Genomic DNA, 14,676 nt, shown 5'->3' with positions numbered 1-14,676 from the left:
ACTAATAAAGGTTATGAGTTTATTTTTGTCCGTGTATTGATTTTCGAAGTATTTAAATATAATAAAGGCAATTTTTTTTTATTCCGATTTTTACTACCCTTATATTAGCTTGACCTGTGTATATGTATATAACGGAATTTGAACTCGATTTTTACCCAGTTTGAAATGTCAATTTAATTTTGAGCAATTATCAAGAACCGATGCCAATACACGATTTTATTATCGATACGAATACACAACACGAATATTTCCCATGATCCTACTTAGCATCATCAGGATTAACGATTTTTGTGGCGGTGTTTGAGCGCATTAAAGAAAGTTCATGCCAAAGTTACTAGATTGCAACAATTAGGTATTGTTATTGTTAATCAAACTAAAAAGTAATAAATAATTCTTAATATAGGAATAAAATCATTTTATTCTTATGTTAAGTGTCGGAGGTAAGTGACCGGTCATGTTCGTCTTCTTTGTTGAATATCTGTAAATATATGTATTGCAGAAAATACAATAAAAATATATTTGAGATCTTCACAATAAATCTTTTCATTTGATATGTCATACAATGTAATTTGCGAAACGTTTTTTTTTTTATTTTTTCATTTCGCTTCGCACCTTCAATTGAAAATTTAGTTAATTTCGATGAGCACGAGTGATCATATAAGGGTTCCTATTCAGTTTATTCGTACGAAACCCTAACATCTACCAACAGCGTTCAATTAATGACACTCAAAGACCGTCCTGAGCTGATATAAAAAAAATACTAATATGTTCCTTTGACATTTAATGAAAAGCTTTGCTTCTAGTCCAATCATTTCTGTATGGCTTCCGTTTTATATAAAAGGAAATTAATTTGTTAAAAATGTAGAGACATTTCATCTTTTGATGCGGAAAATTATTGGAATGTAATCAAATTAAAAATGTAAATAAGATTTATGTTAATGTACATATAATAATTTTGTATTTCATGAGTATGTCTGTCTTGCTATAATTATATTTTTTGGTACATTATGGTTTAAACATTGCGACAGATATGAAAAGACACAAAACTAATTCTAATAATTCTGAAGGCCATCATATTAAATCCTTACTAATATTATAAATCCGAAAGTAACTCTGTCTGTCTGTCTGGTTGTCTTTTCTTCACGCCTAAACCACTGAACCGATTTTAATGAAATTTTGTACAAAGATAGTCTGCGCCCAAGAAAGGACATAGGATAGTTTTTATCCCGGAAATCCCACGGGAACTAGGGATGGCGATCTAAGATCGATTAATCGGAGAATCGATCTTTTGGACCAAAAAAATCGATTATTTTATTCGATATTAGTAAGGATTGAATCGTAAACTTTGCATTTGATCAAGTGATGATCTTTAGCAAAGTTGTTGTCCATGGGCTCACGAAGGTTTTAGAGATGGTACGACCAATTTTCGCCACATGGCGTCACTGTCATTCCAATCAAGGTACGAATTTTTAGTTTTATGTATGTTAGTATGTCATATTATTTTCTTATAAACGCGGGCGAAGCCGCGGGCAAAAACTAGTAAGTTCATATTTCATTAAACCCGTAGGTCAGTTGCGTCTAATATTTTGAAACTACTCATAGTCTCCCCTAAAGTTTAAAGGCTGATATAACTGCTGGGACCTGCGGCTTAATATGCCCTCCAAAGCAAGGTAGCAAGCAAGTACAGTTGTAGTATATACCATTGTGATTTATTGGGTATTACTTGTTTTAAACATACAATATTTAACGAGATGTTCATCTTTGGTCAGATATTAGCCCTTAGATTGTCGAACATTTTTAAGAACTTGTTTAATTTTTAACAATAAAAAAATGACACCAGGGCGGTCAAATTTATGTCAAAAGTTCAACAGCAATAAGCAATCCCTTTCTGTTGCTTACATTTAATACTGAATTTATCTTTTAGCCACATATTAAATCATGTGTCTTAAGCGATAAATTGCAACTAATTATTACGCAAAAGTTATATTTTGGTTTGTCCAAAATGTTGCTTACGTTGTATTTAACTGTAGATGTCGCTTAAGACACTGCCCAAAAGAGCAATTAAAACTAAAATCTTAAATTTATTTTTCTTATCACTATGACTATAGAATCTATGACATATAGTGAGACTCAAAACATCATTTTGTGAAAACCGCTCAGAAGATTTTCTACAACCGACACCAAGAAACGTACTTGTTGAACTATACAAATTGTTATCCACAAGACAAAAAGTGTACATATATTTGATATAATTCGAATATCTTACCAATTCTACAAGCATAATGTCCCTTAAATCAGAGAAAATCAATTAATGACAAATTATAATCAAAAGTAGGTATATATAATATAAATAATTTGTACTGCACTAAAACTTTGTTGTCATCAGATTTTAAGCAACGAATAAGTAGGATTTCAGAGAAAATATTGTAGTCAACGTTTGAAATGAGAACTAAATCCATTAATTACACAATTAATAAAATAATAGTTATTCCTAACAAGAATTAAGCCCTTGGATCAAAACTGACTACGTTACTTAACCTAAAAAAGTCACAAGTAACAATTTCGGCATCCAGTACCAATTCAGATTTTTAGATAATACAAAGCCGTGCTGTGCTATTCACAAGATCATTCTACTTTATCTGAAGCTGAATCCACGGTCACATTTAAAATGTTGCGAAGTTATTTCCCGAGAAATACTTTGACTCACAATACAATCTAAATGCTCTATTTTAATGTAACGGGTAAAAAGCAACGTGTCATGTTTCCAACCAAGGGCCATACGTGATATAACGCCATAATTCGACGTTTAGTTACCGTCAGATGAGCACTACACAATATACCTGTTATCAAAATCTAACAACCCTTCGATACTAGATCCTAGTTCATCAAGCTCACGCATCTAACTCGGCGCAAGTAAGCGTTCCAGTTCCATTGTTATTTATCACATACTTTTTACCCCTGAACCGACGGTGTTAAGATGCCATCTCTGCCGTACCTTCCAAATTACTCATAAATATAGTTTTGTATCATTCACATGACATTAGAGTACATGCAGCACTGACGCCGCTAGCGACAATATTTGGAAGCCACTCGGTCCGTCAATTCGATCATGACCAATGACTAATTCAAGTTACGGATACAGAACAGCTTCAGCTCGTATTATTACACGACATAAACATCTGTTGGCTGACAAAATCGACGGACAGAGGACCCGAAGTTGTTACTTTCGATACAATCTAAACGATATTCTGGATAACTCTTTTTCGATTTTTAGCATTTATGCAGATGTTTCGGGCTCATCTGCAGGCTCTCTGGCTTTTTGTTCTTTACCTTCAGTGAGACGATATGCCTGAAATAAATATAAATAAATCGAAATTTTAACATCAATTTTTATATGTTATAAATGTTTGAAGGTAGTAGAACCCTTTGTGGTTCGACTCCGGCGTCACCACGGAGTTTATTTTGCCTCATAACAGCAGTATTAAACGCTGCTGTGTTCTGATTTGAACGGTGTGGTAAGGGAGACATACTTGTCCGAGGCGTTCCAGCTTATTTCTCGGTAGTAGCGGTGCATCTGTGGCCGACATCAGGTAGGAATATCTAATTCTATCTGGGGTTGATTACAGATGTCTATGGGTAGTAGCCACTTTTCATCAAGTGGACTGCATGCTCGTCTACTATTCCTATTATACAAAAGGCACATTACAAAATTGACAAAGAGGTGCGTAATTTAAAATTTCCAAGCGAATGGAAAATATATTTCAAAGAACCAGTTAATTTAAAAAATACCAAAATTAAACAAATGCAAATGAATATCTCGCAAAAAATACGAATCGACAAATTAAGAACAAAACATAAGAAGCGTTTGTTAGCACCTGTCATCACCTCAACGGGGAGAGAGCTGCGGCGGTGGAGCGAGGGGAACGTCTCGGGGACGCTGCACGAGGCCTTCGAGAGCCACACGAGGGGGGTCTGCTTGCGGCGGCCGCTGTTCCCGCCGCGGCGGAGGCCCGGCGCCAGGTCGGAGGCCATCACCGGCGCCGGGGCGGACCCACGCCGGCGGCTCCAACTGTCCTTCCCCGAGAGCGTACGCCGCAACAGTTCCGGTAGAGCTGAACTAATCTCGCGCAGCTTGTAATCCATCGACGCTGGAAACGAACATAACAATTATATGATACCCTTACTTATAAAACTATTACCGTTCTTATCGTTTTATAATAATTTGGTACAATTTAAGTTCGAAAATTTATAAATGAAAATATATTCAATAGCTAATATATTATTATATTGAGTGTAAGGACAAGGTGGATGTCATTTAGGACTGTTAAATTTCCGCCAAAGATCGAAATTGGCTTTAAATTTTAAAATAATCAAATAGGTAAGAAAATTTTGTAAATGTAAATTATAAACTTACATTGCACGACGTCAGTTGGCATCGATTTACGACGTTGCAGCAGCGGATCGGAGGCGATTCCGCTGAGTTGGACTGAGGTCATGTTATCACGCAGCTGGCTGCCAATAGGCGCTGACTCCCGCCTTCCCGTACGGCTCGAAGTACCCCAAGTCAGTTTAGTTACATCCTTTTCAACACTACTTTCTCCCGAAGCGTTACCCTTGTCAGTCTTTTTCGTTTTTGTATTCTTCAACAAGTTGTTGATCTTTTCCTCGATGGCATTTGCTTCCATTACCATTTGTGTTAAATTTTTATTTTCAGGTCGGAACATTGCGTCTTCGTTGCTTGTAAATAGGGAACGAGTCAGCGGTGGGCCTCGAGACGTGGATTCCAAAGGTGGAAAAGTTTGTTGGCGAACCAGTTTCAAGGCCTGGAGGCGTGAAGCTTGGGCTGGTGTCGTGATAGAGGCAATCGACGAATCGGGCAGTAGCTTCTCAGGGCAAAGGGCTTTATCATCGTCGGTGGATTGACCGGGCTCACAGTGGCCACTGATACTCAGCTGCGAGTGCAGGGAGTGCTCACTGCCCATCGGACTTTGCAAAGTCTTGCTACATGATGGTTCATCTATTTTGGATGGTGCGCGAGAAGTTTCTCGGTTCTTTAGACAAGAATCTTGGAAAACGTTCAATGGAACTGAAAATCGCCGGATTTGTCTTTTCATTCCACTTCGCTTCTTCGTGGTTAGAGAGCGTCGGCGCAAAGGCAGAAGCCTCTCAGCGCTATCCGACATCGAGCCAGCCTCGTCTTCTTCGTCATCGTCGTCGTCTTCGATGATATCAGCTTCAGACACTTCGGTTTTAGTCTCCTCGGCGAGTTCCTCAGCCATTAGGGTTTCCCATTTGTTTTGATTGTATAGAAGATTACGCATCATCTGTTTGGATAAATCATTTTGTAGGAAACGGTGCCATTCTTGTATCAGAGGCGTCACCACGAACTTGAAGAATCCTACACAAAAACATCGACGTATTTGTAAGTAGAGCATTGTAAATGTAAACATAAAGTAATCGGAAAACAATGAAAGTCTATACCAAGTAGTAGATAATTAATTGGTATTCAGGACTAAGAATAAAATGTGCATGCGGATCTTAAATCTAGGAATTTATTTTTGTAATTACCGGTTTGTATCTTCGGTATGGAGGTGGTGTGGCGATCGCACAGTGCGGTGACAGGCAGCTTGAGCTTGCGCTCATAGTCACCCTGGCGGAAAAACTCCTCGCACACCTTGAGGCTCCACTTCCTGCTGATCTCCCAGGGGCGGCACGGGTTGGAGATATCCGCGCACTTGAGCGCGATCTGCAGCACCAGGTGACGATGCTCTTTCAGCGTCATGTCCAACGTGTCATTGTCAATGTGGCCCTGGAAATAAATTTATGTTAATTTACTAGCTAATTATCTAATATTTATTAAAGTGGATTTCATACAATTTATGAGCTTAATTAGCAACATTCATTAAATTTGTGGTAGTGAAGGAAACTTTTTTTTATTTATTATAATTTTTATCATTCCTAATACTAATTAGCCAAATACTTCCTAGTTCGGCAACTCATTCTTATAATAATATTTCAGCGATGAAATATGTTGGCACCGATGAAATTGCCGTTTATACAAATATAATATGCAAATATTAACTACTGAATTTGCTGTAAAATATGTATTTAACTCTCGTTTATTAATCCAAATGTTACTAAAACAAATTTTGATATTTATTTGATAGTACGATTATAGTTTTTTATAAGGGGAAAAATATTTTCCATATTTATTACTACATCCATAGGTAAAATGTATTTGGAAGTCTTGACTAAGAACGTTACTTCCAAATACATTTCACAATATACACTTATATTAAGGCACGACATCGGAATATCAGCCGTTATTAGTACTCAATGTAGCCAATGTTAAGCTAAATTCAAATTTGACAATTATGCTTTCTAGAAATCGTCTTCGATCTTTGATAGGGGAAACATGGACCAATTCATTAACTATTAATAAAGGACATTATGCATGTCCATTTTCATGATACTAGATTAGAAAGATAATCAAAAATATACAACGCAGGTACAAATTGTTTATTTAAAATCGCAGTCAGCCTTGTATGCATTGCCGTTTGTTTAATATTGTTTGCAAATAATAAATAATAATAATATTCGCTTTTCCTCTTCCTAGCTTTAGATCAATGGACCGTAAAGTAATAGTTTTCCAAAAAATATTCTTTGTACTATGTATGCGTTATGTTGTGTCATTTCTATTTAACGATATTCTGTGGATTGACCGAGATTTGTATATGCACAACCCAGTTTGACAACCATTGGGATTAAATCCCGAGATCCGGACTTAGCGCGACTCTGACAAAATTATTGATAAACATATTTAAATTACGGTTTCTAGGTTAAGCCGTTACCGTTATCGAATGAAATTTGTATGGTCAGTAAGCACATTGTTAAGTATTGAAAAAAATCTCTACATATATTAGCAAAGAATGAGAAAAAATGTGTTAGTAATAAAACATTGCTTTTAATAAAAAAACCAAGAGTTTTTACCGACGTCCATATCCTACTACTTACATACAATATAATCAACTGGTTTCATTGACAGTACACCTAATAGTTTCTTAAATTTCCTCACTTTCCTATCTTATCTTAAGTACCTATGTATAAAGGATACTATCTACAGTTACCTTAATAGACAATAAAAATATTCAGTAGTAGTGACGTATGTACGATGTATAACTTTCAGACGTGTTTCGAGAAACTATGTTTCCTCACAATATTTCCTTCACCATTATAATAAGTAACGATTAATTTCTAATACGTTGATGTACGAGTATTATAAGATTGGTTTAACTTTGAAAAATCAGAGAAGCCTGGGAGTTGAACCTCGAACTACCCGATTAAGAGGACTAATCTCATCCACTGAGTCATCACTGTCATCTCAAACAATACTCTTACACAGCACTCTAATTCTACTGTAACGTAGCTAACCTAAACGTACAATGGTTCTTAACTCTTTAATCTTACAACACAGCCGGTAATTAAATCTCAAGGCTATCCCAATTATTATTATCTAGGTACCCACTTATTGATCACCTACTCACATGACAAACCCACTGAACTTCCATAGTCTATAATGTGAGGATAGTTTACAAAAACTATTTATAGGTTATATCCGATTTCCGGCGATAGTTTCGGCAAACTTACTTTAAATACTGTGAGTGAACTCAAAATGTAGACCATATTGTGCGAATATTTATAGTTATAGTATGTCATTCAGGTAACTACAATAGGAAAATATTCCACAGGCACCACCGCAAAAAATAAATGCTTATAAAGATTGGTCTACTAAAAGTTGCACTTCGTACTGTTTACTCCTCTGCCTTTTTAATCTCTACCCAATTTTAAGTTATCTCGATAACGCGATGATGTAAATGTGATGAGATATACCGAGATAATGGCCAACAGTAAATCGTGAATATGGGTCACACTATATCTCATGTAATTTTAATCAGCTTTATGGTCTCATCGTTCGAGAGATAATTTGATAATCCTCTCTATAAAAAATGTCAAATATACGTTGACATTTTTTGATTTGTTTATTTCATTGTACCTTCCAAGCTGAACGACAAAAAGATTTTATTTTTCAAAGCGCACAAAAATAAGTCAGAAATAATGAGGAGTCAAATTTAGGAAATGCCAGGAGGCTAATTCCATTCTGGCACTGTCAAGTCATCACGTTTTAAGCTATTTACTTATTCAGCGCACCGGTTTTCGTTTCGTTTGTTTAAACTTAGACACGTCGGATAAGTGCTCGAGAAATAGTCGCGGAGGCATCCAGCGCAAATACGTACTGCGGGAGTCATCCTCCCTGAACCGACAAATATTATTAAAGCAAATGACATTAACACGGGAACGAACTTTCTAGACAATTTAGTTGTCAAGACGCGAAGTTTCCACAGCGACGTCGGAAAACGTAGACGAGGTGACATGTGGCGTCGGGGCCACATGTTCACCGCTTTCAAGTACTCTAACTCTAAGACCCTGACGATAAAATAGGGATGTCACAAACGAGTACATTGATTTGTTACTATATTATATTCGTCTTAATGTGGTACTGGAATTTCAAACCCGTTTGTTTTATTTATGTCTGAATTTATTGGTATGGTTATGAGTTCTTCATCTGGATTCCATGTTAGAACGCTACTTAAGTCATCAAAAAGGAAATTCACCAATTTTGTATCATCAATATTGAAACAAATAGTATTACGTGTTTATGTGTAATTAATGATTCACGAGTGATATACAAACGCATGTCCGATGCTTTACCGCACCGTATCAGGACAGTGGCGACCATACACAGCAACTAACCGTCCAATTCAGCAGTGAAAGTAACTTTTTATACTCCATTAGCACACCATTTATATTTACACTGTAACTTGTAAGTCCCATCCATTTACAGCGCTTACGAAACTAGTTGTGAAACACGCATTTCAACGCAACGAAGGAAACAATACAATCGACCATGTAAAAGGAACTTTATCTTATCAATGTAAAGTAAAAATTGATTTAAAGCCAATTAAGGACCAAATTTTGGTTGGACAGACAGACAAAAATCAACTTTGTTTTATGGCATTAAAGATAGATTTGAAGTTGGGTATCAAAAATTTCAATGTGAATTTATCTCTTCTGTACACACACATGCATAAGTTATCTCTGCCCTAAAACATGTGTGAATGAACTGCTCACGCTCCGAGTTAAAGAACGTAAGAACTGACACCTTTCGCTCTGTTCACACTATATAGTGTACGGTTTGGTTCAGTAGCATTACCATGAGTTGGCATAGAAACGCCACTATAGAAATGGTAAATAGAAAACTATTGTCATTTTGCTAGTGAATAACATAACTACTATCGTTACGGTATTTCTTGACAACGTCTGTCAAATGAATGACTCATGGGACCGAATTTGTATGGCAATAGATCATAATGACATTCGCTAGCGATTTGATTTCGATAGGTTTTTTACGTATCGAGTTACGTCACTCCGGATTTTAGTTCTACGAGTAACCACCAGAGGCGCTGTACAATTTTTCATACATTTATTTTACGCAGTCGCTAGCGAGTAATACTTTTGTAAACTCATGGTAGTCCTACAGAACAAAATATGTTATCGATTAAATGTTTTGTTTGCATGTCAAAGAAATTTTGGTAGACAATAATTGAATCTATTGATAATTATTTATTACTGCATTATTATAAAACAAAGTCGCTTCCCGCTGTCTGTCCCCATGTTCGCATAGATCTTTAAAACAATGAAACGGATTTTGATGCAGTCTTTTTATAGACAGAGTGATTCAACAGGAAGGTTTGCATGTATAATACGTGCATAACATAGTAAAAAACATTGCTCATTTTACGGATTTCGTAAATAAACTCATTTTTTGTGCTTACATTGCAAACGCTGGCTGAATCAAAATAATGTTCGACAGTATTGTACACCTTAAAAAGATTTACAAATAAGTATTTGTTGCGTACTCCACAATAACTGTTTTTATTATTTAAAAAGAAGACAAAAATTTAGTTCATATAAAGATGGTTTTAATAGATACCAAATATTAATCCTTATCAAAATAAATTGTTCCAAAAAATCAAAGGTTTAATATAGATAAAATTTACTCTTTAGAGCACGTAAATTGGACTTATCGTTTAGAAGATCCTATGAGTATTATATTGGGTTGTTCGGAAAGTAATTTCGTTTTTTCCCGATAGAGGATTTAATTGTATTTTTTCGCAACTAACTTCACACTTAAGTCGCATTGTCATTATATGTTTTACAGCTGATATAGCAAGTCTTGTGTGTGAATAAGTTCAATTGATTTTTTGCAATAGTTTTTGGTAGGTGCCCTTTTAAATATGGAGAGCAATAAGCAGCACTTTCGTCATATTTTACTTTTTTAATATAGAAAAGGTAAAAATACTGTCCAAGTCGGAAAAAAATTAACTAATGGGTATGGAGAACATGTGTTGTCAGTACGCTAGTGGCAGAACTGGTTTACAAAATCTAGATCCGGCAATTTTGAAGTCGAAGATGCACCACGTTCTTGTAGGCCGATTAAGGCTGACAAAGGCATTAGTTAATGCAAACCGGCCAATAACAATACGTGAGATCGGCCAGAGTTTAAATTTTTAGAAATAAACCGTTTATGACCACTTGAAAGGCCTGGATTTAAACTTGAAGTTCGATATATGAGTCCCCCGATTTCTCACGATGAAAAATTTGCGTCGAAAATCACGAATGCACGAAAATGATCCATTTTTGAAGCGAATTAGTTACTCTACCACATCTACCATATTCTCCAGATCTGGCACCTTCAGATTATTATTTTTTCCGATCACTGCAATGTTTTTTGGATAGTAAAACCTTTACTTGAAATAAAGAGGTCAAAAATCACCTGCAACAGTTTTTTGCAAGAATCGACGAAACAAATTAAGAACGTGGAATCACGAGAAAGATGGCTTAAGGTATTGGGCCAAAATGGCCAATATATAATTTTATAAAATATTTATTCATTATACGAAAATTGTCTTTCATTTTTACAAAAATAAACGAAATGACTTTACAACCCAATATTTTGCGGTATGAATATATGGACGCACCCGCTATCAATAACTGACCATAACATTGTAGATAGTTTAGACGTAAAGTAAAAAACGTTCAAAGTATAAAACGAGGACACAGTATAACTGGAAAGTGGTCACTGCCGCCCATAAGGATCAATAACCAGCTCCATATAGATAGGGGGCTTTACGTGAAGCCTATCAAAGACGCGTAACCACTCCTGAGTAGATACACGATTGTTCGCCTCATATGCAAATCGGCCGATATGTGTCAACTCTATAACTTAGAAATTGGTGTAGCGGTGGTATTTTTCCGTTTCAACCATATTGACCCTACGAATATATTGTTGTGAAATATTTTACACCAAAAATGCGAGGTTCAGAAGTGGAATCCGCTGTATTTGACGATGAGAGTGTGATCAACGAGGCAGGGATCTTATTAGATGACGGCACGTGTGGTCGTAAACACCTGAAGGTGTGTGATGATTGCAAACCTGTGCAAGGAGAGCCCAAATCTCCTGCACTTGGGGGACTCCGTTTGCGTTCCATCGGAGATCAGCAAGTTCTCTGCATAATTCCAAGGAAGACCACCAAGTTTTATTGGTAAAAGATCCTGTATACCACGGTGGCGCTCACAAATTAGATCTTTTGTATATCGAACCTTGATAAAAAGTGGCTAACAACAACTAACACGGTGCTATTAAGTTAAAATTAAAACTACTTCGCAACAATCCGCTACCAATATGTATGATGGTATGTATTTTAAACTATGTGGTACATTACCACCCTCCCTCGTACAAAGGATGCGTGCAGATGCGAGAATTAAAAATATTTTATTTCACCAACAATTTTGGTGTACTAATACGTACCTGGTTACCGAAATATGTCTGCGAATACACTTAGCCGAAGATGAAAGGGATTACGATCTAAAGCATCTTATAGGACATTGTCGCGAGGTTACTGAACCCAACCTATTGTGATCACGTTAACATTGACATTATAGTCGAACTATTGTATGTAAGATAAAGATATTTGTGATAAGCCGATATTACTCTCGCGTTTTCAAAGATTTTTTTAAAGTATTTAGGCATTAATAATAAGTTACGTACTTACTCTGTTCGTATTAACGTCATTTTGAGTAACTTTGAATTGAGGTTTAACTTTGAATAAAGTTGTGAGAAAGATTTACATTTTTCTTACATGAAAACGTTTGACGTTTCAATATCGAGACTGCCTAAAACGAATCGCCATTTTGTTGTGTAGAAAATGAGAAGATAAACATAAACTGTCATGTCATCATTTCGTTAACTACCCGCCTTTCTGTAGTGAAGTTTATGGAGGCATTTGATGTAAAACGTAACGATATATTTTTCTACCAAATTGGTCCACCTTAATTTATATGGCGAGACATAGCAATCTATCACATTTATACGTGTTGTACATGCCATTTTCATACATTAGGTGTTTCTTAATAAAAATTCATCATTTTACTTTACATACACATTAGAATACTTAATTATTAATTAAAGATTTTTACATTCTAATAAAAAATATATTCAAAGTTACCCAAAACTCATGATAACTTTAAATTTGACTTTTGGGGAAAATTGTGGGTAATTCTATTGTCTGTTCCGTAAATTAATTATGTAATAAAAAATAACCAATTCGAAAGGACATAGCTCATTAAATAAAATAAATGTGTTTTAAATACAAATCAGACTATAATATAGAAAAACTGTAAAAATGTTAAGGTTACCCAAATTGACCTTACATATTTTATTTAAGCACTTGTACACATGCATCATTTACAGATTGAAAGATTTTAGCAGTTAAGCAGATTTTAGAAGGCATTGACAAAAATTCGACAGTTTAAACAAAGTTTTGACAAATAAAACTCAATTCGCCGAATATCTAAAATATTTAAACCGGCGTTGAACACTATGTTACAGTTAGGAGGACACTAGGTCATAGAGAATATGTCCCTGTAGTTCCGAGACCAGAATAGGGCTACGGTATCCCCTGCATGTCGTAAGAGGCGACTTAAAGGGGCTTTCGGGGTTGCGGACGGCAAGAGTGGGAGAGCTAGAACCGCTCGGCTAGCGACCCCCGGAAGGACGGCGGTATGTGTGGCCGCATACCGTCGTACACAGTTGATAGTTTGGCGAGTTTTATACTCACCAGGGTAGAGCCCGACGGAGCAAGATGCTTAGAGAGAGCTTGGGGATCCCGGAGTCCTCAATGTAGCGTCGAGGACGGTCACCGGGTGGTTTTTAGTGCGGTAAGAACCCCACATAACCCCGTGTCGCTCCGAAGGCACCGGGTACCTTTTGAATGTTTCCCCCCCCCCCTCCCGTTAACAAAAAACAAGTCATAGAGAATAATTACACTTTGTGGAAAAGACGGTTATAAATCAACCCACTTGCATGTATCAGTATTAGGACGAAGCAAGAGCACATGTGTGTTATTTATATCAAGTAAACGAACAGTCAATTTGGGTCTACTATGGTGAAGGGTCTATTCACAGAAGAATCCAGGTACGGCTTCCATCTGGACCCACAGAGGACTAAATGGACTGATTCGTCGATAACCTGGACATAACTGCCTGATAAATCTATCCACATCAAAGTTGCATACATGGACGGAACTAGTTTGGGCGATACTGTCGATCACTTTTGGGCATATGGAAATTTATTAGCCTCAAAATTATTGGAACGCATAGGTGCCCGGATTTAAATCCGATTAAGCACAAAAAGATTGACAATCAAGAAAAACTTAGTAAAAAAACTGAAACCTTTAACGCATCTTCGTCAAAACTGCTTATCCCACAAGACCTTTATGAATATCGAAAAAGATTTTTACCTATATTTTTTTCTACTTAAGACGACTTTAATGTTTAATTATTTCATAAAGAAATTAACCTTATAATTTAATTAGGTCCCAAGTAAAACTTTATAGTTTGTTTTCAATACATGACAAACTACAATATACCCAAATATGATGATTTGTCTTAGTTAGAATCTGTGAAAGTTATATATATTTAAATATACTTGGACGATATTTAAACTATGATTAAAGACCGCAAAAAGAAAGAAACAGTCACGTATTAAAAACTATCAACTTAACTCCATAGTAGATCTGCGATCTCGGCTCCTTCGGGATCACGTCATAAGAGTTCAGTCACCTCACAATAGATGCTAGATAAGTTAGTACAAGAGGCGTCTGTACCACGTGGCGAAAATATACGCCGAGAAAGCTCGCTTCAAATTAATTTATCCTCCGTCCTAAAATCTTTAGTTTATAATTTATAAAGTATAAAGTTATATTTATAAAGTTGAGTTTCAACACTTTTGATTTGTTTTGCGCATTGCGGTTGATATATTTCGACTGTAGATTAAGTGACGATGTCGGTATAGCACAAATATTAAAAGTAAGCTTGCAGAAGTGACTCAGAGATCGTTTTTAAAAAAAAGGAAGTAGATACTTATTTCGGCTTACACTTGAAAATTAAATATTTATATTCATTATCCTTAGCGCTAAATTATCGACAAAAATGTAAAGCAATGACATTCTACTTTTCTTGATTTATAACAAACTTACTTTGAATTCAAAATCAGAT

General features: G+C 35.9%; 1 protein-coding gene across 3 annotated transcripts in view; it reads right to left on the bottom strand.

Annotated features, from left to right (window-relative positions):
- Positions 1–1,582: 1,582 nt before the first annotated feature.
- Positions 1,583–14,676, bottom strand: part of LOC140743732 (uncharacterized) — a 180,270-nt gene continuing 167,176 nt past the window's right edge. For 2 of the 3 annotated variants that reach the window (XM_073075253.1, XM_073075254.1), the window contains exons 8-11: positions 5,569–5,809; positions 4,415–5,398; positions 3,886–4,148; positions 1,583–3,349 (exon numbers count right to left, since the gene is read on the bottom strand). In XM_073075253.1, the coding sequence (XP_072931354.1) occupies positions 3,278–3,349; positions 3,886–4,148; positions 4,415–5,398; positions 5,569–5,809 (1,560 nt within the window). In that variant the 3' untranslated portion in view covers positions 1,583–3,277. Of the gene's footprint in view, positions 3,350–3,875; positions 4,149–4,414; positions 5,399–5,568; positions 5,810–14,676 lie in introns of all 3 variants that reach the window. The other variant, XM_073075255.1, reaches the window with a different exon arrangement.

The sequence above is a fragment of the Epargyreus clarus genome, unplaced genomic scaffold, assembly GCF_041222505.1.
Source record: "Epargyreus clarus isolate Ecla_fem2 unplaced genomic scaffold, WU_Ecla_fem_2.2 ptg000007l, whole genome shotgun sequence".
Classification (NCBI taxonomy): Eukaryota; Metazoa; Arthropoda; class Insecta; order Lepidoptera; family Hesperiidae; genus Epargyreus; species Epargyreus clarus.
Note: the sequence above shows the minus strand (reverse complement) of the source record. Positions and strands in the feature narration are given on the sequence as shown.